Source organism: Monodon monoceros, unplaced genomic scaffold, assembly GCF_005190385.1.
Source record: "Monodon monoceros isolate NGI ecotype Baffin Bay Population unplaced genomic scaffold, NGI_Narwhal_1 Super_Scaffold_18, whole genome shotgun sequence".
NCBI classification, from domain to species: domain Eukaryota; kingdom Metazoa; phylum Chordata; class Mammalia; order Artiodactyla; family Monodontidae; genus Monodon; species Monodon monoceros.
Window position 1 is genome coordinate 85,961,625 of NW_021703774.1, and position 25,095 is coordinate 85,986,719.

At 42.0% G+C, this 25,095-nt stretch overlaps 1 protein-coding gene across 1 annotated transcript; it reads right to left on the reverse strand.

The window, feature by feature from the left end:
• Window positions 1-1,868: 1,868 nt before the first annotated feature.
• On the reverse strand, window positions 1,869-24,241 carry FNDC7 (fibronectin type III domain containing 7). The gene is made up of 12 exons (XM_029230564.1): window positions 24,159-24,241; window positions 23,633-23,651; window positions 19,630-19,884; window positions 18,291-18,551; window positions 16,005-16,262; window positions 15,126-15,380; window positions 13,220-13,477; window positions 12,391-12,645; window positions 10,839-11,093; window positions 9,004-9,264; window positions 5,610-5,639; window positions 1,869-1,934 (listed from the first exon to the last, which is right to left on the reverse strand). The coding sequence occupies exons 1-12, from the start codon at window positions 24,219-24,221 to the stop codon at window positions 1,903-1,905; spliced, it is 2,202 nt and encodes a 733-aa protein (XP_029086397.1). The 5' UTR covers window positions 24,222-24,241; the 3' UTR covers window positions 1,869-1,902.
• Between the last annotated feature and the right edge of the window lie 854 nt (window positions 24,242-25,095).

A 25,095-nucleotide genomic window follows, 5' to 3' on the forward strand; every position in this document is an offset into this window, starting at 1 on the left:
AAGGGTCTCGAGGTTAAGAAATCAAAATCTAAGGATAACCAATCACAAACAGCCAACTAGGGTTTCCCAAATAAGGCAACCACTATAGCTATATAGCTATTGGCCATAGCTTTAGAGCTAATCAAATAATATCCTTGCTTTGCTTCTGCCTCTTCTCAATAAAAGACCCATCACCACCAACACCCGCCCCCAGCACCTGTCAGTGGAGCGCTCCTAACCATTTCTGTTTTGGTGCTGCTGAATTTGAATCAATTTCTGCTCAAATAAACTCTTAAAATTTTTAATATGCCTCAGTTTATCTTTTAACACGTCTCAGCTTCCCATCATTGAAATGTTGCTTCAAGGAAGAACTCACCAAGGCAAGCCTTTTAAGGTTCCCAAACCCGGCTGCATGTCAGAATCACTTGGAGAGTTTGTTAAAAATATACATTCCCAGGCCTGGTCCCAAACCTGCTGGGTTAGAAACTCCATGGGTGGTACCCGGAAATCTATATTAAGTAATGGGTTCCCCAATTGATGTCAATACACCTAGCCTGACTCCTGTTCAGACACTGGTATTTAGGAACAAAAGTGAACTAAAACTTGGCCCTCCTCTGTGTGTGCTCTCTGATACAGCAAATTCCATTTTTCGGGATCCGTGTCTTCGTCTATGTCCTTTTCAAGTGCAGTTGCTCTGGGGAGTATCTCTCATCAGTCTTACACAGAAAGGGAAAGCAGACATAGAAAAGGAAGTTTGTTGCTCCCTCCTAGTGTACCTCAAGCCTAATTCCACGCTCCAGTTTCTTCTGGGCAGAGTTTTATGGCTGTTCCTAACAACAGACGTTCTTAGTTCCACAGCTATGCTTCTGGGGAGTAAACACTTTAGTTACGTGTGTGTTACACAAGTCCTACTCGCACTATCTTTTAATAAGGTTACTGGCACTTGAAGGACAAAATTATTTTAGGTACAACAGATTTATATTATATATCATTGCCTTTTCTCTCCAAAGATTTAAAAAAAAAAAAGCAGTTAGAGTGTAAGCGGGGGCTACAGCCAGCAAGACTGACGGTCCTTCCCTATGTCACTCTGCCACCATTTGAGGCTCTGGTCCTGGCTGTCCCTCCATCTGAAATCTTTGCTCATTCAAAAACATGACCACAGTCCTTCCAGCAACAGGCCAACAGCTCTGCTTTCCCAGACACACAGAGGTCTCATCACACGATGCTTTGGCTTGGTGAAGGCTGCAAGTGGCTCAGCTTCCTCCTAACTTGAGCTGAGGGTGTTTGTTACTACAGGTGGCCCTGGCAGCTGCTGCTATCCAACCTTGGCCAAAGTCCTGGTGGAGGTTCGTCTTGGGTGAGCGCTGTCTATGTGTGGTGGCTTGATTTCGACTTCTCTGGGGGTGGACGTGTCCAACCCTTGAATGGCCAGAGGGCCACAGGGCAAGTGCTGGGGTCGATGAAATGCTTATGAAGTGGGTGTGCTGAAGTCCGTAGTATGTCTGAATGTGAAATAAAGAATTTCTGCTAAGCAGAACTTTCACATTTCTGGACTTTCCCAGTGTGCTGGCTCACTCTGGCAGCCTTCCAGAGGACTTTCTGGATTCATTTCTCTACTGAGTTCTCTCCGCAGCCGATCTTGAACTCCTGTGCAGGTGAGGTCACACCTTCTTGCAGGAAATGGAGCTAGAGTGGTTCTCTGAAGGCCAAAAGGGCTTGTCCTATCCTAGAGGCATTTTGTATTCTAATAGATCTTTTCCATCTCTAATCACACTAACAATTGAGGAAACTCTGAAAAAGATATGGGAAGAATTTTTTTAAAGCAAAGCAAAAAAAAAAAAAAACACTTTGCCTTTGAATCATACCATTTCAATTTAAATTACTCACTAGTCAAGTCTCTTTTTTTATCCATGGTTCACTATGTCATACCGCATTTCTCTTCCCTCTGTAAATCACTGAAAAGGCAAAGAGGGGAAGAAGCCACGAAATGCATTAAATTTGCAGACATTTTCTTAAATTAAAAAGCCCTTAAATGTCTCTGAGGTTCAGATTACCATTTTAATTTGAAATGCTATTTTTGCAGCACTTCACAGCAAATAAACAAAATTAAGAGAATCTGAACTGTTCAAAGGGCAAGAAGAAACTGACCAGCAGGTTCTAACTAAGCAGGGTATTCTCTCTCCTGCTTGATGAAATGAATCCTCCCCAAGAGTCTCTTTGAGCTCAGATTACTGACCCAGGACAAAGAACTTTCCTCTCCACCCCCAGGCCTTTTATTAATTGAGCTTACTTTGGGCCTGTCATTGTGTCCAACAATGTATATCTCCTTTAATCTTCATAACATCTTATGAGGAGTTTTTTCCAATTTTCAGATGAGGAAACCTATACTTAGAATTGAAGCAAGTTGCCTCAGGGTAAGGAATGGTGGCCAGATTTGAATCCAGATCTGTCTCTTAAAAAAAATCCATTCATGCTGTTGAAAAGCTTTAGGATAATCCAAGAGTAAAGCAAGACCAAAACTCTTAGACAAAAAGATTCCCAAGGCTTCTCTTAGCATATCTGGAGGCCCCATGTCAGCCAGGGACGTAATCTGACTACTCCTGTGTATAGAGAGGAGAAATGCTGAAATTGGAAGCAATTTAGAATCTCTCCCTTAATACAGTGAATTCTGTATGATGTAGAGGCCTCCATGTACTCATTTTTTGAGAGTCTTGCAGGATTTCTACAAGGATCTCCTTAAAGAGAGGGTCAGATCTCTTCAGGTTGAAGACTGAAATTGCTAAGGAAGGGAGAAGCAACGATCAGGGTCAGCCCAGAGGGACAGAGGAAGGTGACAGTAGTGACCTAGAGCAGTGCTTCTCAAACGTGGAGAGTCAGAATCACCTGGGAACCTGACAGAAACACGAAGGCCCAGGTCTTACCCACGTCAGCAGGCCTAGTTCTCTACATCCTTTATTAGCTCTCCAAGAGATTCTGATGCACACCAGAGTTTGAACACTACTGTCTAAGCAGTGATCCTCAAACTCGAACATGCATGTGAATCATCTGGGGATTTAGTAAATCTGGGTGGGGCCTAAGATGGTACGTTTTGAACAAGCGTTCCGGTGATGTTGATGAATAGCAAGGTCTAAGAGTGATGGTTTTCAAGCATTTAAAAAAAAAAAAGTATTGCGACTCTTTCTCTAACAAAATCTTAGGTAAGGGATTTCCCCCGCAGTCCAGTGGTTAGGACTCTGTGCTCCCAATGCAGGGGGCACGGGTTCAATACCTGGTTGGGGAACTAATATCCCGCATGCAGCATGGCGCGGCCAACAACAACGACAAAACAAAATCTTAGGGAAGACCAGAATACAATACACCACTCCTCACCTCTTAGGGGCCCCCAAGACACTTCTACTACCCCTCTATGGCTCAGGGGAAACACTAACTTAAAATGGCCATAATACTGGAAATAGTTTCCAAGAATGCAGACCCAGGCCCATGTACATTTCACTGAAGACCAGGGGCTTATGGTCATTAGTACTTTGGGAGTTTTTTAAAGTAATTTTTTATAATTTAGAACTTTCCTCACAGTTTTTTTTTTAACACATTTATTGGAGTATAATTGCTTTACAGTGTTGTGTTAGTTTCTGCTGTATAACAAAGTGAAATCAAAAAGAGAAAAACAAAAACCGTATGCTAACACAGTTTGTTTTTAATAAGCCAGGTCTGTTTCCCTGTAGTCACTGGAAACAGAAACTCTTTAAAAATTAATAGGGATTATTCTTATTTCAGACCTGCAGGTGGGGCAAGAATTAGAAAGCATGAGTCCTGCTGTGCTCAGAGAAGTAGTAGACTGGGAGAGGAAATAGAGAACAGGCAGCGCAGAGAAGCACGTGTCCTACCAGTGGAAGGAAGTTTCGGAGGGTAGCTGGCCCAGGCTGGGAGGCTGTCTGGTGGGCTTTACTGGTAGGAAGGCTTCATTTCCACTCACACTCTCTGAAGTCAGCCATGTCTATGTGTATGTGTATGTGTGTTTACATGTCCCGTCTGTACTTTGGGGTTGATAATATTCCCTGGGGGTTTTCCCACGACCCCAAATCAAGCAGGCCTCCTAGAAGATCCCTCGTGAAGCAGTACATGCTACTTACTGGGTCAGCACACACAGCTCTGTGTGGTCATCTCTGTGGCCCCAGCCAAGAGTAGCCTCTGTGGGGCACCCCGAATAGCCTAGACAGGATCAGCCATGAGCACACCTGAGTGGCAATGAGGGTTATCTTTACTCCAGCTGCCCTTTCAGCACTCCTTTTCCTCTGCTGGCCATGTCCACCCATGCAAACTGAAAGCAGACATCCTAGCTCTCTGCAGGCTGTTAACAGATTCCAACAGCTGACTACTAAAAGTGAGGTTAGGGACTTCCCTGGTGGCACAGTGGTTAAGAATCCACCTGCCAATGCAGGGGACACGGGTTCGAGCCCTGGTCTGGGAAGATCCCACATGCCGCAGAGCAATTAAGCCCGTGCGCCACAACTACTGAGCCTGTGCTCTAGAGCCCGTGAGCCACAACTACTGAGCCCACGTGCCACAGCTACTGAAGCCCGGGCGCCTAGAGCCTGGGTTCCGCAACAAGAGACGCCACCGCAATGAGAAGCCCGCGCACCGCAACGAAGAGTAGCCCCCCCTCACCACAGCTAGAGAAAGCTTGTGTGCAGCAACGAAGACCCAACGCAGCCAAAAATTAATTTAAAAAAAAAAAAGTGAGGTCAGACCAGCAGTATTGGCATCACCAGCATCACCCGGACCTTGTTTGTAGTGCAAAGTCTCAGATCTTTCCTACACCTACCAAATCAGAATCTGGTTTTAACAAGGCCCCAGGTGATTCGGATACACAATAAGGTCTGAAAAAGTCTGCTCCAAAGCAGCAGTTCTCAGCTTTGGCTACACTTTAGAATCACCCAAAGAGCTTTTAGAAACCCTGATGCCCAGACTTTACCCCAAACCAATTAAATCAGATTTTCTGGGGATAGAGCCCAGGCATCAATTACACTCTTAAGCTCTCAAAGTGACTCAGTGTATAGCAGGGTTGGAAACCACTCTCTGAAGTGAGGGATGAAGCGGCTGCCTCTCTGAAACATATTTACATTTTCCTGTGGGGCCCTGGAAGACTGAAAAAATTTCAGAATCCAAAGGAGTTCATCTCCACTGGTGGAATCTGAGGGGAGACAATCTAATAGGGGAGAAAATGTTATGGGAGAGGAGAGCAAGGACCCCTCGCATCACAGAAAGAAAGCATTTGCCTTTCTAATTGAAGTCAGCTTTCTTTTTAATATTAAGGGCTGCATGAGCCTTTGTTTTTTTTTAAATTTATTTTTATTTATTTTGGCTGTACCAGGTCTTAGTTGCGGCACACAGGATCTTTGTTGCAGCACACAGGATATTTGTTGCGGCATGAGGACTTCATTGCAGCATGCACGCAGGATCTAGTTCCCCCACCAGGGATCAAACCTGGGCTCCCTGCATTGGGAGTGCAGAGTCTTACCCACTGAGCCACCAGGGAAGTCCCTGAAGAGTCAGCTTTGATCCCGACTTAAGTCACCTTAAAGAGCAACAAAAAAATTCCTTTCTATAGTATCCATGAGAAAATGACTTACCCATTCCAAGTGTACTTCCAGAGCAGGTTACTGTAATAAATAAAAACACAAGCATTTAAAATATATTTATTGATGTATTTGAGATGGTGTAGATATAATTTAAGAAAGAATAATAGGAAAGTGAACCAAAGAATGAGTAAGAATCAGCTTAGGGGATAAGAGAAGGAGATACCTGCTAATAGTATGAACTTGGACAAGTTACCTGACTTTTCTGTGCCTCAGTTTATCTGTTAAGTGGTAAGAATAAGAATGCCAGCCTCGGACTTCCCTGGTTAAGAATCCGCCTGCCAGTGCAGGGGACACGGGTTCGAGCGCTGGTCCGGGAAGATCCCACATGCCGCGGAGCAACTAAGCCCTTGCGCCACAACTACTGAGCCTGTGCTCTAGAGCCCACGAGCCACAACTACTGAAGCTCGCGCACCTAGAGCCCATGCTCCGCAACAAGAGAAGCCACCGTAATGAGAAGCCTGCTCACCGCAACAAAGAGTAGCCCCTGCTCGCCGCAACTAGAGAAAGCCCACACACAGCAACGAAGACCCAATGCAGCCAAATAAATTAATTAATTAAAAAAAAATAACCTCATAGGGTTGTTATAAGGGTCAACTGCGTTAATACATGTAAAGCCCTTAGAATAGTGTCTGGCACATAGCACTCAATAAATATTAGTCGTTATTATCAATTACAGTATCATCCTAATTACAGGATTAAGGCATCATTGATATTGGAGAAAAAACACACACACACATACACACACACATACACTAAAAATCAAAAACCTTCCCCCAGATGCATGGTTTTTACTAGGGAGACAGAGCAAAGGTAGATTCCTTAACTTGAGTCTAGACACCCAACCCTTACTAAAGTGAAATGGCTACAGGCTTGAGATAACACCCCACCAAAGGTATTAGAGTTCCAACTAACAAACTATCAGAGGAATGACTCTTTAAGGGTTGAATTGTGAGTATGAAGTAGGAGAAAGAACAGACTTCCATCACTCACTTACTGGCTGTATAATCATAGACAAACACATATACTCTTTTATTCATTCCTTTTAAAATTTAAAATGTATTGGGCAACAGTTACATGCAAAGTACTGAGAGTCCAAGAGATTATCGTTTAGCAGAAATAACACACATTCAACTCACAGTAATATGGTGTGGTGAAGATAAGAGTGAGGTGGAGTCATAAAGGAGGGAAGCGAACTCAGACTATGAGAACTGGAGAAGACTTCAGAGAGGAGGGAGAGTTTGGGCTGGTGGAGTTCCCTTGGTTGAGGTGGGGTGGAAATCCAGGCAGAGAGAGGAGTGCTGCATTACCTCAGAAACATGATGTGCCATGGTATGTGTGTGTGCCAAGGGCAGAGGTGTGTGAATTGTTCCATGTGACTAGAGAACGGAGTCTTCTCAGGAGAGATGTTGCAGAATGAACCTAGAATTGTACTGTCCAATACAGTAGCCACTTACCACATGTAGCTATGAGCATTCCAAATGTGGCTACTCTGAACTGAGATGTGCTGTATTAAATAAATGCACACAAGATTTTGAAGACTTAGTATAGAAAAAATATATAAAATTTTTATATTGATTCCATGTTGAAAAGTAGAATATTTTGGATTAAAATTAACTAAAATATACTATTAAATTAATTGTACCTATTTCTTTTTACCTTTTTAACATGGCTACTAGAAAATTTAAAATTTTCACACTTGCTTTAAATTTCTATTGGATAGTGCAGGTGTAGAAAGACAGATGGGGGACAGATTGTAAGGGACCTTAAATGCCATGCTCAGAGGATTGAATTTTATTCTATGGGGCAATAGAAAATTTCTGAGGATTTTGAGGCATGAAAGAAAGATAGTTGGGTCAGTGTCCTAGAATGACAACTCTAGAAATAGTATGAAGACTGGCAAGAGGGCAGGAGGACAGGTCTGGTGTAGTAGCATAGGGGAGAGGTAGTAAGACCCTGAAATATTGAAGTAGCTATAGGAATGCAGAGAAGAAGCTGGATTTAGAAACCATCATGGAGTGGACAGGACAGGGCTGGGAGACTACTAAAACATGGAGGGTGAGGGAGAGGGAAGCTGATTCCTGGGTTTTCAGCTTGAGTACTTGAAACAAGGATGACAGAAGATCAAAAACTGCAGAAGATCAGAAATTCCTTTTAGCCTTGAGGAGTTGAAATGCCTGGGTCTTATCTCTAAGTAGATATAACACATTTACATATGGATTTAGGGGTTAGAAGAAGAGAAGGGTTGTAGGTAGAGATTTGGGAGCCTCTGAGTCTCAGTTTGTTCATTTATATATTGGAGATAATAAAATCTGTTGAACCTACCTCATAGAGTTATTTTGAGCGTTCAGTGAAATATTGAATATGAAAACGCTTGATAAATTTCAAAACATTATGCAAATATAGTGAAGTATTGTTGTTGACCTGTAGGCTCTTCTTCCTAAGAGCTCATCCTCAGCCCAACAACCTATTCCTGGCCCTTCCCATAGGGCCATGCTTTGGGCCAGCTTGTCCTCTGGACAAGATAATGAAAAAGCAAGGAATCAGAGCATGACAACCAAGGACAGCAAGAACACCCCCTGAAGAGGACCTGGCCTCATTCCATCACCAGAAGCCATCTTGAACCTTCTTGTCACCAACCCATAATTGGAAATTTTAGATTCTGGTTATTAGTAAAGTTTCTGAGCCAACATTTATTCCTCTTCTTGTGTTCACCTGCAAAGTTCTAGGGCTTCATCATCTCTTCATTTTATTTTGTTTTAGAAATATATGAAAAATACATGACTATGCCCTGGGCAAGGTAGCAGAACGTGTTGGAATACAGAGCAGGAGAATTGCTAATGTTTTTCTGCCAGCTCTGGTGAGATGGCAGTGGCTGACATTCGTGTGTTTTGTGACCACAGACTGTCTGCCCACTCATATTTCCAAACCTAGCTTATGATTTATAAATTTGTTTTTTTCTGATCCTCCAACTCTCCCTCAGTCATAAGTCTGAATCTGTGCAAATAAAGGTTCAAGTCTCTTATTTCAAACATTTAGGTTGTTTGTCATGATCTCTAACGCTATGTTACAAACCTATCCCCAAATCTCAAAGCAGAAAATCATTTTAAATCTGCTTTACTGTTTAAGCAGCAAGCATCTGGTCCTTTTTCTGAAGGAGAAAAGAGAGAGAGGGATGAGAGGAGTGTCTCCAAATCAAGTAATAATAAAGCATCACAATTCCAAAGAAGCTTGGGGTCCCCAGTAGCCAGAATCTGCCTGCAGGAGGTACACAGTGTCATGCCCTCTTTGACCTTCCTACATAGCAAATAAGTGTGATTGTTCTGAGTCTTAATTCACAGATTGAGTTGAGGGCTAGTTTTAAATAAAGGGTCATAATTTGTCCTACCTGAATATATTTTTTTTGGACAGAAAGTAAGCTTCAGTCCTGTCTCAGCAACTGGGGAGACCATCACGGTATATACATCCCCGCAGGGTATCTCGGTGATATCACAGAAACTGAGGCCAGCGCTTGGGGCACACGTGAAAATGCCTTTGGAACCATAGAGGTCAGTGCTGTAATTGGCAGAGCCCCTGGACGCCTGCCAGTGGATCCGGATGCCATTAGGGACCAGCCTATATAATTTCACCCCCAAAGGGCAGCAGGAACCTGAAGGATAAAACAAACAAAAACAAACACATCACTATTCCACCATCACCACAAACCTGGCCTTTGTTACTATGGGGAAACAACATAAGTAGCCTACTTAATAATAAATGATTAGAGCAAGATTTGAGGGAGTATTCAAGTTCCTTCTGTGGTGGGTCACATGATTAGAAATCCATGTGTGAGGGTGAGGTGGGGCATGAGTTTTTAATAGAGAACAATGGTGAGGCCAAAAAGTCCACGCTTGGCAGATATGTATTGTATATGACTCAAACTTTATGAGTCAAATGCACAGAATTCTTGTCAAGATCTTTCATAATGCCCTATTTTCATATGATTTTAGTGGGATTCAATTTAAATATAATTAAGTGCATTCAGCATTTTGCTGAGCTGAGTAGCATGACGCCTGTCGCTGGTCCACTCTTCATGCATGCTAGCTGACTGGGTACTTTTCCTTTCTCTTTTCCTGAATACCTTGAGCAGGCCACATATTAGGTGTCAAATGGTGGATTCCTCAGTAACTAAAATAAAAATGCTATCGTATAATAATAAAAAATTCAGTTACAGATAGACTTCTTTGATTTATTCTTTAAAAAAAAAAAAAAGGTTTTTTAGGTGTGAAGGTAAGCAATGGGCCATATTTCCAGAACTGGATATTAAGGTGAAAAATTAGGCAGCAAACCTAATGAAAGCTAATAGGCCAAAAGGAATGATAATTCAGCTTATGTATGTGTAGCACATTTTAAGTGCTTTCATATCATGATCATTCCTATTTCTCTTACCAATGAAGAAATGGAATCAGAGAATAAGATAACGTGGTGCAGCTTAAGAAGCCAGGTCTTTAAGCTCCTGGTTGAAGACTCACTCTACTACCTTGGGATGCCAAAATTATATTTTAACTCTCCCACCCCATGCCTCGGGGCAGATACAGCTAACTGGTCATCGTACTCTCTCCCATTAAGCCTGAGAAGCATCCTTAGAAGATTTTTTCAAAACAGTTCTCCAAGCAGCCACTTCCGTGGACTAGAATTACACCAGAGAAATCTTATTTGCTAACCCTGTACCACTCCCTACTTCTCCCACTATTTCCTAGTGGCTTGGTCTTTGTGAAGAGCAAGATGCAGTACTGTGCTCTGTTAACCTGTTGAAATAAGAAACCATAGAAGAAGCTGGAGTGGTTTAGAAGAGTGAGGTAGTAGCATAAGAAGAAGAAGAAAGAAAAATTCAAGCCAAATAGAATGTGTGATCTAAATGCTTTCTGAAAACTCTGCCAGACTGAGTTACTCTGTGCTGAAGGTAGCTGGGTCATATAAAAACCTACCCTTCTTTCAGAAAAAGTACACCTGAACCTTGTTACCAGGGGAGTTAATTCACCAACTACTAACAGAAGCCTCTGAACCTTTGAGGTCCTAAGTCAAGAGGAAAACTGTAAACATTTGAGAAAGTAATCTGAACTTACCATGCAAGATTGGTGGAGATGCAGCATCTTTTAAAATGAGATGGAAAGGCTATGTCTGGATCTATAATAGTCAAAGTCCTTGTTGCTACTCTGGAGCTAGAGGTTAGAATTCACTTACTCGAGGAATAACTTTGGTAGCCACAGTCCGCAGTCAACCCAGTGGCACTAATTGCTTTTAATGCCACTGTGTAATTGATGCCACATGTGATGCATCCCAGGAGGCAGTGGTTTTGATGGGTGTGACACTTAGACTGTCCAGTGTGTGACTCCAGAGCTGTCACATAGGTTTGGGCGCCGGTCCCAACAGTCCAGCTCACGTTGATTACCGATTGTGTGACCTGAGTTACTGTCAGACTGGCTGGACAGCACGGCACTTAAATGAGGAAAGAGAAAAAAATTGGGGATTTATTTCCAGTGAGGGTTATTTGTGAAAACTAACCAAGTATGGTATTTTGCCTGTGTCTCATTCAAGATCCTAAATTTCTCAAACCTTCAACTGTTAATCAAAACGTCCTTAATAACTGTAAATGGAATATAACCTTTAAAAATTGTGAATCACTATATTGTAACTTCTATAACATTGTACCTCAACTATACTTCAATAAAAAGATAAATTTAAAAAAACTTTAAAAATTTTCTTTTGTTAAGTAAAATCTCATTCCCTCTGATACGTTATTTAACATCACTGTATATAGCAGGTGCTTTCCCCAAGAATGCAGCGCAATAACTGGCTATGGGTAATGTGAGATTCTCCCCAATTTTTTTCAGAATAAGAAAGAAACCCTTTGTTGTTCTCCAACTTTAACAATTCCAATTGCAAATTTTAAAGCAATGGTTGCATCCACCTTTTCTCCCAATATATCTTAACGTTTGCAATGAAATGTATTTTGCCTTTCTCATGCATTTCATAGTACATAGCTGATATAAAAGCTCAAAATATTCTTAGCCACCTAAGACTACCACAACCAATTCTCAACTTTTCAAAGATCCATTACACAGGATATAGAATATCTGGAAACCTCCTGCGTATTTGGCATTGTCTCTGTTATGCTGCTCTTTACATTTCAACTTATCGAGTCTAAAGTGCCATCTATCGTTGTATATAAGAGAAAATAATGTCCAAAGGCTTTAATTTGCTAAATTTCATTCACACACAATGCTATGAAGCAATAACAGCTTTCGTTTATCGTGCTCTTACTGTGCGTCAGGCACTCTAAGTGCTCTGCAGCATAAATAACGTAATATTCACAGCCACCCGATAAAGCCATTATCCCCTTCTAGCAATTAGGAAACTGAAACTCAGAGATCAGTTTTTAGAGAAAGATTTGAAAGGGCTGAACTAAAGAAATAAATAATAAACTAGCTCATTTGGTCACTTGTTAGTTGTTTTGGTAGATTGTGTCATGGGGGAATACGAACTCAAATAAATGTTTTTGCAGAGTCAATGTATTCCTCCTTTGATGTTGGCATTTGAATATATTAGAGCCTTCAGATGATACTTTTACAGAACCTGTGTGAAAGTTTTCTAAGACTGGGGCTCTTTGAAAGGCCTCTCTGAGTTTAAGGTATTTCTATCACACTTAGGGTAAATCAAATAAGAAAGTTCATGTCCTAAAACAATTCCTAAGGACCCCATTGAAGCTGAGGTTCAGGCTGTGGTTGCTACATACCCGTTTCTAAGGGCACACTGTAGCTGGGCAGGCTCCGTCCTGCTGGTGTTTCAGCCACAGCGGTGACGGAGAACACTGAGCCGCAGGGCAAGCCCCACAAGGTGCAGGACTCTCCCGTGCTGCTGCACTGGTGCAGCCCTTTCTCTCCCTGGGCAGTCACCGTGTAAGTGGCCTCAACATTAGTGGATCGCCAGTACACGTTAATCATGGAAAAGGCATCCTTCGAAACATTTTTGATTTCAGGACTGCAAGGAGCTAAGAGATTTTAGATTATGAATTGAAACAGTCAGAATCAAAAATATCACACTTGCCATTTGGTCTAAAACTGACCTTCCCCGCCCCCCCCGCCCCGCGCCATATGAGATCATTACTTTCGACCATACCATGCACAGAGGGCAAATTCATAGAGCCTTTGTGTGGAAACCTTGTTGACATTGACATATGGTATTGGGTTCCCATAGCGTCGGACTAATTAGAAAATGTTAAGGAGCCATTTGAACTCCAATAGCGAAAGTAATTAGGACAAACATTTGTGGCCTTAACCTTCATGGTGTGAATACAGGCAGGCGCCCCAAAGGTAGGAGGAAGTGAATGGCTGAGGTAATCTCTAGCAAAACCTTCCACTCTCCCCATGGTCTCCTATTTCCGTTTTGTCCTCTTTCCCTCTTCCACCTTCTCTTCTGCATCTCCTTAGTAAGACAGGGGCTCTCAGGGTCACCACAACAGGGTGGCTAATGGCAGTTAGCCTTTTCACCGAATGCCCTTCCTGAGGGACATAGCTGGGGGGAGCCGTTCAGAATCAATGAATGAAATCTTTCCTGTATCATACCTGTGGTTATAAATCGGGAAGTACACGATGTATTGCTGCCCCGGACTTCACTGAAGGAATACACCGTGATGTTGTACTTGGTGTCACACTCTAGAGCAGAAAGGGTGCAAGCCGGAACAGTGTCATTGCATTCAACCACGCTGAACCCATCTACAGCCTTGGTTTCATAAAGTTCGGCACCACGGACAGGAGACCAGACGATCTCTACTCTGTCACTGGACACCAACACAGGGTTAATGTCACCAGGACAACAGGGGGCTGGGAGCAGGAACAGAGAGAGAGCGGAGGTCAGTACAGGAGCCATGCTGTCAGAGTGGCATTGAGTCCTGGCGTCTCTGTGCCCAGAGCCTCTGCACTACCCTCCTAAGTCACTGCAACAATCTCCTACAGGTCTGTCCAGCTCCAATCCTGGCCTAACACCCATTACGTAGAGGATAAATTCTCCATGCATGACATTCAAGCTTATTACAAACTCTACCCAGTCGATATGTCCAGCTGCCCCTCCCCATCCCCTGCCTCACCAGACCCCTCAATTCCCACACGCGCTTTTATTTCCCTATGCCTCAATGATTGTGTCCGTGCTACTGGAATGAGGTTCCCTTCTTCTGCCTGACAAAATCATGTTTAGTTTAACTTTAGATCCTATCAGTCTTTCCAGACACTAAACTAGATAAAACTAGGGGGTGGAGGAGGGGAAGAAGCATTGTATTAGTAGATTTTAGAAGAGGCCCTACACTACCTCACAGACAAATTCTGACAAGTGTCTTAACTCACATGGGGTTTCTCTGGAATGCTCTTGCCCCACCTACATTCCACCATCCTTAAAGGCCTCTACCAGAGGCCACTCCCTCCGGTAGACCCTTCTGTGCTCTTGAGACCTTATTGATAGCCTCTGACTCTAAATTCCAAAAGCACCTATTATTTGATTCCTTCATCTTGGTAAAAATGTAGGGGCCTAGGTTCGATCCCTGGTCAGGGAACTAGATTCCACAAGAATGCCACAACTAAGAGTTCACATGCCACAACTAAGGAGCCCTCCTGCTGCAACTAAGACCAGGTGCAACCAAATAAATAAATATTAAAAATGTATTCCAGCTAGTATTATTATTTATATAATTATATTATTCTTGTTTGTCAATATAGTTAATTAATTTTGTCACTCACTCCATTCATTCTTTAAAAATCGAGCATCTCCCATATGCCAGTCATACTATGATAAGCATTCAGGATGAGAGTTAAATAAAATACAATCCCTGCCCTTTGAAGACCCAAGCCTAGTGGAGAATAATAGTAACAATAATAATGATGTTAATAAAAATATTTGCATTGTGCTTTTCTCATATACAAAGACCTTTTCATATTCATGTTCTCATTATTATTTGTCCCATTTTGCAGTAGCAGATACTAAGGAACTTAGCAAGGTAGACATCATTATTCCCATTTTGCAAATAAGTTGGTGGTCAAGTTAGGACTCAAACCCAGGTGTCCTACTCCAAAGCCCTCCACACCTTGTAGAATCTTTGCCATTGCATCCCTGTTTTCTGGGCTCGCGGAAAGAGTGAACTCTGAGACCTAAGGATCACCTCCCCTTCAGCCTTCAGCACAGGGCTGAACACTGAGTAGATCTTGGTGGAGGGTTCAACTTTTCAGAGCAAGCTTCAATAAAAACATTCTTTCCCTTCTTTTCACTCCTAAACCTTTCATTCTTATTAAGCTTGAGTCCACGAAGTCCAAATTCCCTAGTCTGGAAAGGATGTGAAAGAAGAGATTCACTTTCCATTCTTGGCCCTAGAATGGCTCCCAGGTGGTCTAGGTAAGTCAATAAGTGCAATGGATGATCCATTCTGCTGCTGAGTTTGGTGAACTCAGAACTCAACTCCCTTTACAAGCATCAAGTGCAACTCACCTGTGGTATAATTAAACACATCACCCAAAGGACTCTGTCCTGCCTTGTTATAGGCAAAAACACTAATAAAGTATGTGAAGCCACACTCAGATAAGAAATTGCACTGGGTGAGGGAGGTGTTGCAGTGTACTTCCAAGCCATCGTCATTCTTCACAAAGGCCACATAGTAATCACCCAGATGCACGCTGGACCAAACCACAGACAGGTGGCCAGGGGGATCTTCTTGGATTGTCACCCTTCCAGGTGCACAAGCAACTAGGAAATGATAAATAATAAACAGTTGTGAGAGTACTGCAAGAGATTTTCTTTGCATCTTTCTATGCAAGTAGCTCTTCACTAAATGTTAGTTCTCATCCCCCAAACACACAGATATTTCTAAATTGAAGCACAGACCTCCACATATGTATGTCTTTATCTCTTCGATGAGAATGAAAGTGGGAAGATATCTAAACACATATTCCAAACTATAGACATTCCATCTTTATCTTAAAAAAATAACAGGCCTAGGTCTGTGAAACATGATGTAAATAAGAGACCACTATCTGTACTGCACAGCTAGAGTTGTGTATCACTCAAACTGGATCCTAGAATATTTACAACTGTACAAATGCAAAAGAAAATAAACTAATTAGTGAAAGATCTGGAATAGGAACCAGGTTTTCTAATTTTCAGTGTTTTTTCCAATGCACTAGATCTGGTTTCACTATCAACATTATTCAAACTCATCAGAAAGTCCAACTCAACACTTTCATTTAGACCAGGCTTTCATTTTTGCTTGTTCTAGAGTGTTCTGGAACATTGTCATGTGATTATTTGTTTCCCTAATGGTAGTCACTTTGGCTTACCAACCCCCCGGTGATCTCACTCTCCTTTACATACCAGTTCTCAGGGTCACTGCTGAAATTGATCTGCTAGATCCGGCATCATTAGTTGCTAAAACTGATATCAGGTACTCGGTTCCACACTGGAGAGAGGAGATGGTGCAGGAACTGAAAGTCGTACTACAGCTCAGCCTGGAAGAGTCACTCAAAGCCATCACGGTATAGTTGAAAGCTCCTTCTGTCGGTGCCCATGAAACATATGCCTTCAGAGAACCACTATCAAAAGAGACTTGAATATTGGCAGGAGCACGAGGACCTACATTTTTGAGAAACAATTAAGATTTTTGCAGTAACCTCAAGAACCCAAGTAAGATTTGACCTAACAATATTGCAGAGCTTGGAGGATGGAGTACTCCAATCATATGATACTTGCAAGTGTACAAAGCATAAAATTGGGATTTAGGGTACCTGAGAACTGGTAACACATCTCCCATTAACTATGCAAACTCATAACTAGCTATATGACTTAGGCCATGTTATTTAATCTTTTTGTTATTTATTCATTTATTTTTCTCATCTGTAAAACAGATCCTAGCACATAGAGGTACTAAACAAATATCTTGAATAAATGAATGAGTGAACGTACAATTTGATAAGTGATAGAAATAATTAAATGAAATTATAAATGTGAAGGGCTAAGAGGGCCATGTGGGTATGTTATCAAGTGGTAGGTCAAATATTCTCCTATAGATTGATAAAGTTAAACAGATTAGTTTCAACAACATTCCTTCTTTACTTTTGACACGTGCTAAGACATGTAAGAGCTTTTAGGTCACAGCTGTTTACAGAAGAGAAGACTTTCTATTCTAAATCAAAGGGAAAAAAGGAAAGTATCAAGTGTGATGGTCACACAGGAAGGCAGTTTTTTAGCATCTCCAAAACGATTTCCTCTGCATTCTTAGAAATACGCCTTCCTTTCATCAGGCTTATCTGCCTAAAAAAGCTTGAGGCCCTCAATAAATGCTTGTGGAGAGAAAGAATGAGTGAATGTCTTGGAAGAGGCCCAGAGAGACTGGTTTGTCACAGACATCCTGACTTACCAGGCCCATCATGAATCACCTTAGGGCCACCTTGCTCTGATTTCTACCTGGAGAAGTAATATAAAAGGCAAACCCTTCACTTCTCCCTACATTTCTGCTTCGGCCTATAGACAATGGGGCTTCCACTCCCCTCCAAAGTAGGAACTGTTGGAGAGAACATTTCTGGTTTCTTTCCACTTTATCCTTGGTCCTCCCCAAGAGATGAAACAGCTAATCTGGTTGGTGAGTCCGGCATCTCCTAGGCCATATTGTCAGAGGATGACTCACTCTGCCTCAAGAGAAGGAAAAATCTCTCTCCTTCCCTCTCTCTCCATCTCATTCTTTTGGCTCAGAGCAGCAGCTCAGTTTGGGCATCTAGTTATCATGTAGTAGGATGCCCCGGTCAGGTATCCCTACAATGGGGATTGTGAGAACACACACCATGCATCAGCTTCTCAGCCTATATAGCTGGAGGAGAGGTGGTGGGAAGCCCCTCGTTGACCTCAGGCCCAAACTGAGGACTTTGGGAAATATATCTGAAATATTGATTCCCACCACAGCACAAAATGCCATAACAGGAAGTTTGCTTTTTTTGTTGCTGTGCCTCCAGAGCAATGCCAGCTGAAAGTGGGGACACACTCATTAAATGTCTGCTGAATAAATTCTTGTTTGGCCCAGTTCTTTTTGTCTCTACTCCTGGTCTGAACCTATGAAGGGACAAGGGGTGACTGGTAAACCTAATAAGAATTATCTCCTACTCTGTGATATTGAACATGTAAGCTGAAAATAAGTTGGCTCTGGGTGGGTGGTGCTATGCTCTGTGCGCTCTGAGCAGCATTTCTTTTTTTCTTTTTTTTTTTTTTTTGCGGTACGCGGGCCTCTCACTGTTGTGGCTCCTCCCGTTGCGGAGCACAGGCTCCGGACACGCAGGCTCAGCGGCCATGGCTCACGGGCCCAGCCGCTCCGCAGCATGTGGGATCTTCCCGGACTGGGGCAGGAACCCGTGTCCCCTGCATCGGCAGGCAGACTCTCGACCACTGCGCCACCAGGGAAGCCCTGAGCAGCATTCCTTTACACATGCCGTAAGCATTTAAACCACCGAGGAGGAATTATCAAGACACTATAAATAAGCTCATAATAAATTTAAATAGCTGCAGCCAGCTGCTCTTTGCTTATCACTTAACGCTGCTCTCAGTGACTGCAATGCACAGCCATTCTCATTAATCAAAAAGGAGAAGGTTGGGACTGAGCTGCGAAGTCCTTACCTGTTCTCTGATTGCAGGTGGAGTCATCCCCAGGTGTTCCGCTGGCATTCCACGCATAGGCCTTTATGGTGTAGAGAGTCCCAGCATCTAAACTGGTGAATGTCAAGGAGGTGTTGGTGGTATTTTCTTTCCATATTCTCCCCAAACCATTAGCTCGCATAATGGACACAGAAAATCCAGTTGCCATATATACGGTTTCCCACTGCACAAGAATAGAGTCTGGACTTGGAGAGCTTACTTGTAGAATTGGTGCAGCCAGCACTACAAAGACAAAAACCTGTGCATTTGTGTTATGAAAGTGCAAGAGAGGCTAATTCAAATTTAGGAATAGGTAATTTGAGGTTGATTATCCATATTATGAAAAAATTATTTACTTTGCAATAGGATTCATGACAGAGTTCCATTAAACAATTGTTATTTAAATGTGTATTAATTACAGATGACTCAGCAGAGGAAGGGGGAACAGAGAAATTCTAATATTAGGCATACCTTCAACTGGAAGTTGGTACGAAATTAGATAAAACCTCCCTGTAATCATAATATAAATCAATGGGGGGAATGATAGTTTATACTATTTTAACATGCACGCAACCTTTCAGAAATATGCTGAGGTACAACTTTATCAAATCAATTTAAGTCATGCTGATGACAAACTCTAAATAGTTTTATTTCCAACAAGTCAAAGTGCAGCAAAATCACTTCCATGTGTTCTTTATTCCACATGGTCTTTATTGATAATTGAGGTTAAAAACAGAAATCCCTGGGCTTCCCTGGTGGTGCAGTGGTTGAGAATCCACCTGCCAATTCAGGGGACACGGGTTCGATCCCTGGTCCAGGAAGATCACACATGCTGCGGAGCAGCTAAGCCCGTGTGCCACAACTACTGAGACCGTGTGCCACAACTACTGAAGCCCGCACACGCTAGTGCTCTGCAATGAGAAGCCTGTGCACCGCAACGAAGAGTAGCCCACACTCTCCACAACTAGAGAAAGCCCGCGCACAGCAATAAAGACTCAATGCAGCCAAAAATAAATAAATAAATTTATAAAACAAACAAACAAACAAAATGAAACAGAAATCCCTTTTTCAGAGATTTAAAAGCACGGATGCTTTTAAAGATACCCAGAAATGGGTCTTATTTTCCAAAGCATCTGGGATTTACATACCACCTCCTCCACAGACATTTGAATTCCAAAAAAAAGTCACTTGGTGGCTTTCACTTCTGGGCCTTGAATCATAGACATTCACATGACACAGAACTACATCATGCATTTGCGTCCTCAGTATAATTGATCCAGGTCACAAGCAATTGCTCAACAGAGGATGAGCATCCAGCTACCTGTCTTTGCCTGTTTTGGAGGCGATGCCTGGCTTCTCCCAGCAGGACTGATGGATCTGATGGTGATTTGGTACAAGGTTGCAGCCTTCAGGCCCGTCACAGTGCCTGGGGAACTGGCCACCACGGTTTCAATGACAGCGTTCCTGTCTCTGGCCGTGAGGAGGTAACTGGTGGCCCCTGGCACTGTAGCCCATTCCACAGTGATACTGTTGCTGATTTTTGAATACGCCTGATCGATAGTGGGTATTTTGGGAGCTGAAAGAGATTTTGAAGGTGTACATTAGCTAGGGTACCTGTAAGGATTACTTCTTTCATCATTTTACTTTCAAACTAAGTCATTCTCATGTCATCCTTCAGACATAAACCTTGCCCCTGTTTTCCAGATTAAGAAACAAACAAACAAACAAAAAACAGAGGAAAAGAAAGGCAAAGCTACTCTCCAGAAGAGAGCAAGAAAGCTCAAACCTCCCCTTCAGGAATGGGACTTCAAAGAGGTTTTTCCCAGTTGCCTCCGGGATAATTTGCACTTTTTGTACTTTTAAAAGAGTTAACTAAGAGTAGGGAGTGATTTGGGAGAAGAACTCTGAGGGGAGGGAGAGAGAAACTGAGGGCTCCCATTCTGGAGGCTAATCCAGTCTGGCGTTCTGTGAACCCCCAGGCATGCTTTGTCACGGGCCTCCCCTCCCTGCCCCACCTCTATGCGACGTCTCCAGCAAGGGTCCACCTTCATACCCCACCTCTGTCGAGGCTGTGATTTCCACCCACGCACCCTGCACATTTTCCAAGTGGCATTTAATCTAATGGAGGAAGGGGGAGGATTGAGTTCTTTGCTTTATAATTGAGCATACTGTCTTTAATATTATCAGAGTGTAACAATTTTCAGATTCTTCTATATAAAATAAAAATAAACTTTATTCTCTCCTTCTCTATCAAAACATCTGCCCCAGCCTAAGAATGAGATGCCGGGGTCCCTCCTCACCTGGGCCTGGCCATGGTTTGCCAGGAGGCCATGAATGCTTATGTCATGAGTTTACACAAGGCATTCCTATACTTTAGGCATGGGGTAGAAGATACAATGTGGTAATCAGATTTACTACTCTGCAAAACTCCATGGACTCAAAAATGCCCTGGGTGTAGGAGGTCCAAGTAGAAGAAAAGGTCAAACAAAAATATCTGGGTTTTAGGTTTGAAGCTGGCAACTGGTCTTTTATATTTATTGTACTGCATTTGCTGGGTAAAATCACTATATGCCAAGTTCAAAACTAAAGTGCAAAACAAAACTCTAGGGCAAAGAGGAGAAGTAAATACCGTCCAAATGTGTGATTTGCCAGTATCAACTCCCTCCCTCCAACAGACCCTAACCTGCAAAACGTGATACAGACAACTTCTCTTTCTGTACCCATAGCCCAGAAAGTTGGCTTCGGCAGCATCTCAGAAATAACCACGCTGCAAGAATGAACAAAGAGTCCACTGTGCACTGGCCAGACGTTCCTTGAACATCACCCAGGACTGTCTCCTTTGCCATCAAAAGAAAACTATGATGGTTATAAATGCGGGGGAAAAGTTGCAGGGGCTCATCTTAGCCATTTGCCAGCAGAAGCTGACTCTGTGGGAAGCGCCTATGTCCCCTCCCTGTTGTAGGATAGAAAGCCCCCGCAGGGGTCTCACATTTATCCCTCCTACACACTCATCCCTTTTCTGCTCCCCCAGTTATTTGTTCTCTGTTAATACCTTCTTTCCTCTAACTTTGCGGTGTCTCTCAATCCCTGCTGCTTCCTTTGTCCCCATTGTTCATCTTATCTCCTGTTAGCCGGTCCTGCTCATTGAAATGGACGAATTTCCTGGATAAATGACAACCAAACTAGACATTGTCGTGACAGTGCCTTCATGGAGTGGCTTGAAAGGCATCTAAAAGGCTGGCATGACACCGGCTATCTCCCCACAGGCCTGTCAAGGGGCCTGAGGACTCCACAAAATTTGTCGTATTGAATTGAGCTGGGAGGGGCACATTTGCCCGGCATAGTAGTACATGAAGCCAGTATCAGCAGGATGAAACGCGGGGTCTCATGATGGGAAAATAGCAAAGGATTTGGATTTCAGAATGCTGGGTTTGAGCCCTGGCTCTGCCATTTACTTCTGTCTGTGAAGACGTACAAGTGATTTAACCTCTTCTAGTCTCAGTTTTCTTCCTTGAGTATATGGAATTTTAGTAATTCCTACATCTTTGAGTTTACTTTGAAATGTAAAATACTTACACCTTAAGATGGTAAAGATTAAGTAAAATAGTGAATGTAAGGGCACATTGAAAGGTAGGAAGGGTTAGTGTGTGTGTGTGTGTGTGTGTGTGTGAACCACGACGAGCAATTTTGGGGTTTGGAAAAGCCAGACTGCATGGCACTGCCATGGAGGGGTTGCTGCCAGGGAAGGTGGGATTATGGAGACTCTGGGGTAAGCATGGGCTGGAGAGACAGATTGCCTGTTTACACATGGTTCTAGAGCAGGATCTGACCAGTAACAGCAATGAAAAAAGATCAACACCTCTGTACTATGTTTCCCTTAAAGAGATGAGAAGATTGAGCAGGACGTGTAAGTCTCCATAAATTAGCAGCAGTTCTTCACTCTTTCTTTGTTCTGTATTTGGCCCGCTTACTGCACTGATGAAAGAGAAAAATTTATTCCCTAGATTTGCAATCAACCACTCTGAATAGTCAAAAATGAAACCCTTTGAGTCACAGTATCTGTGCATTCTACCAACTCAGAGATCTAAATTAGACCACGTGGCCCCAGTGGCCAGACACAGATAAACAGCCGATGCCAGAGCCCAAAAAGAATCAGAATACACACACCCCAAATGAAACCTCCTATACAGTATCAATAAAACACATCACATCTATTGAAAACACAGGATGAATCAATTAACAGCATCACCGGTATATCAGTCTGCCCTTTTCTTTTTCCCGAATAGTGTGGATAACGTGGGACTAAAAAGAGGCCTGTTCTGAGGGCTCAGTGTGTCCTGTGGTCCTGGGACCCTCTAAGAGACAGCAGAACTAGATTTTATCCAATTGAAGGACCACTGGTTTTTTAAAAATCACTTTGTTTATGGCCAAATAGTCCTTCTCACAGCTTCCTGGTCAATCCTGAAGGTGTCTCAAGAATAAGTGAGTAAGAATAAAGCATGAAATAATAATTTTTAAAAACCTATTGTATAAGCACAGATTTTATGGCTCAGCCAAAAATCTATATCAAACATTTTAATTGCCTTATTTACATTTCCTTTTCTGTGGTATATACAAAGTAATAAATAATTTTTGTTCTTATTTGTGCTGAATTACTAAGAGACTTTATTGGTGATATAATTGATATTATATGGTTCCTTCAGATAATCTAAATTCCACTGAACATAAGTTTCCATTCTAGGGACTTAAATTTCTAGAATGTATGAGCCAGGAGAGGCCTGTAGAGAAATTATCCTTGCCTTCAGTCATTTATTCAAGAAAAATGGTGATAAAATCTCTTAAAATAAAGCCTTTTTCCAGCTCTGGGTTTTAAGGATGCAATATCAGAAGTATAAAATCTTTTTTATTAGAGAATCTAATCTTTTTATTAGAGAATCTTTTATTAGAAAATTTTGATCAAAACTGTTTCTAGTTTTCTCCTCTAATTCCTTAGAAGACAAATTAGGCTCTTTACTAAAATTTTGTTTCTTTGACTGGAATGATGATCATTGTAATACTTTACTGATGGTTAACCATGTTTGAGAAAAATCTATGACTGCATGACTCTATACATCTCAGTACTCAAGAAGAATATCTTATGAGGATGTATCTTTAAATTTTGATCCATGTATTTGTCTTACCAGTTACACTCACAGTGTGAGTGCTCAGAAAATGTTGAATATTTTTCCTGGTATAGCCTTTATATTTCAGGGTAGCCCAGGAATTAACAATGGAAATTAAAATCAAATATGGGGAGGGTAAACTTGCATTTCAGAGAATGTTACCTGTTTTTGTTGCAGCAACCTGAAAAAAGGAAAGTTTAGAATATTAGAACCATAAAGAAAAACACCATTTGGGGAAATGTAAAACCTAAATCAGAGCAGTAATATACTTAGCACAACATGTTTATACATAGTGTGAGCAATCTTCCAATCCACACACAGTATTTATTTGCACAAATTATTTTCCAACACTCAAATCTACCACAATCCTAAATAAAATTGAGAGGATGGAGAGAGATCACATTCCTGTTTCATTTTTCTCCCTGAATCTGCTTATTGAACTAAGTCAGTAGCTGCTGATGGATTTTTCAGAAATCTTTGTTCTTAAAACATAATGATATTCTTGTTTTCTTTCACTAGTAAATTGCATTAAATTTCAAACGCACAAACATATACAATCTTGGTATGCCTCCAAAGTATTTTGATTTCCATCTCCCCACCCCTGAGGCCCTCAAAAAAAGAGAAAGATATTGAATGTATCTTTCTTTCCCCCTAAATAGTTGCAGGTAGGTCGGAATGGTGAACTCACCATTTTAAGGCAGATAAGACTGAATCCAATCACAGACAAACATTTCACCTGTCCACCAGCCATCCTGTTGGACTGAGCACTCACATGGCACACAACAAAGTGGGCAGGGTCCTCTTTGGTCCCCGGGTGGGCAGCACTGTCTGTCGCTGGGATGTGGGGCTGTGATTCTGGGAACAGACCCCGGGAAGTAGCTCCTCCCCTTCTGTGTGGAGCTGACCTGTAACGAGGGGCACCTGGAGACTGGCAGGTACAGGTATTGCAAAGACTGAAAAAAAAGGAGTGGAAGAAAGCTATGCCAAGCGGGTCAAAATGCTACTGTAACATGGGTTTCAAGGTGATGTGTAGAATGCTCCCCTTTTCTATTAAAAATTCTTTGCTAAATAAAAATTTTATGAAGCTGTATAGAAATTATTGACATAGTGAAATGATCCTTTTAAACTTAGGGATCCTGACCAGTTTTATTTTTTCTTTTTCACCTTTATTTGTTGTTCTTATTGTTGTTTCAGTACAAAGTGATTGGTTCTGCTGTCGGCTGGTGTGGAGGTATTGGGGACATGTTGTTTAAGGGTAGAAACTTAAAACTAGTAGATAAAAAGTTCTGGGAATCTAACATACAACATAGTGATTATAGTTAACAATATCGTACTATAAACTTCAAAGTTGCTAAGAGACTAAATCTTAACTGTTCTCAACACAAAAAAGAAATGATAATTATGTGATGCGATAGAGATGTTAGCTAATGCTACTGTAGTAATCATATTACAATATATAAATGTATCAAAGTAACACTTGTACACCTCAAACTTATGCCTCAAACTTGACAGTGTTATGTGTCAGTTACATTCAAGAAAGGAAGGAAGGCAGGAAGGAAGGAAGGAAGGAAGGAAGGAAGGGAGGAAGGGAGGGAGGGGGAAAGGAAGAAAGAAAGGGAAAGGGC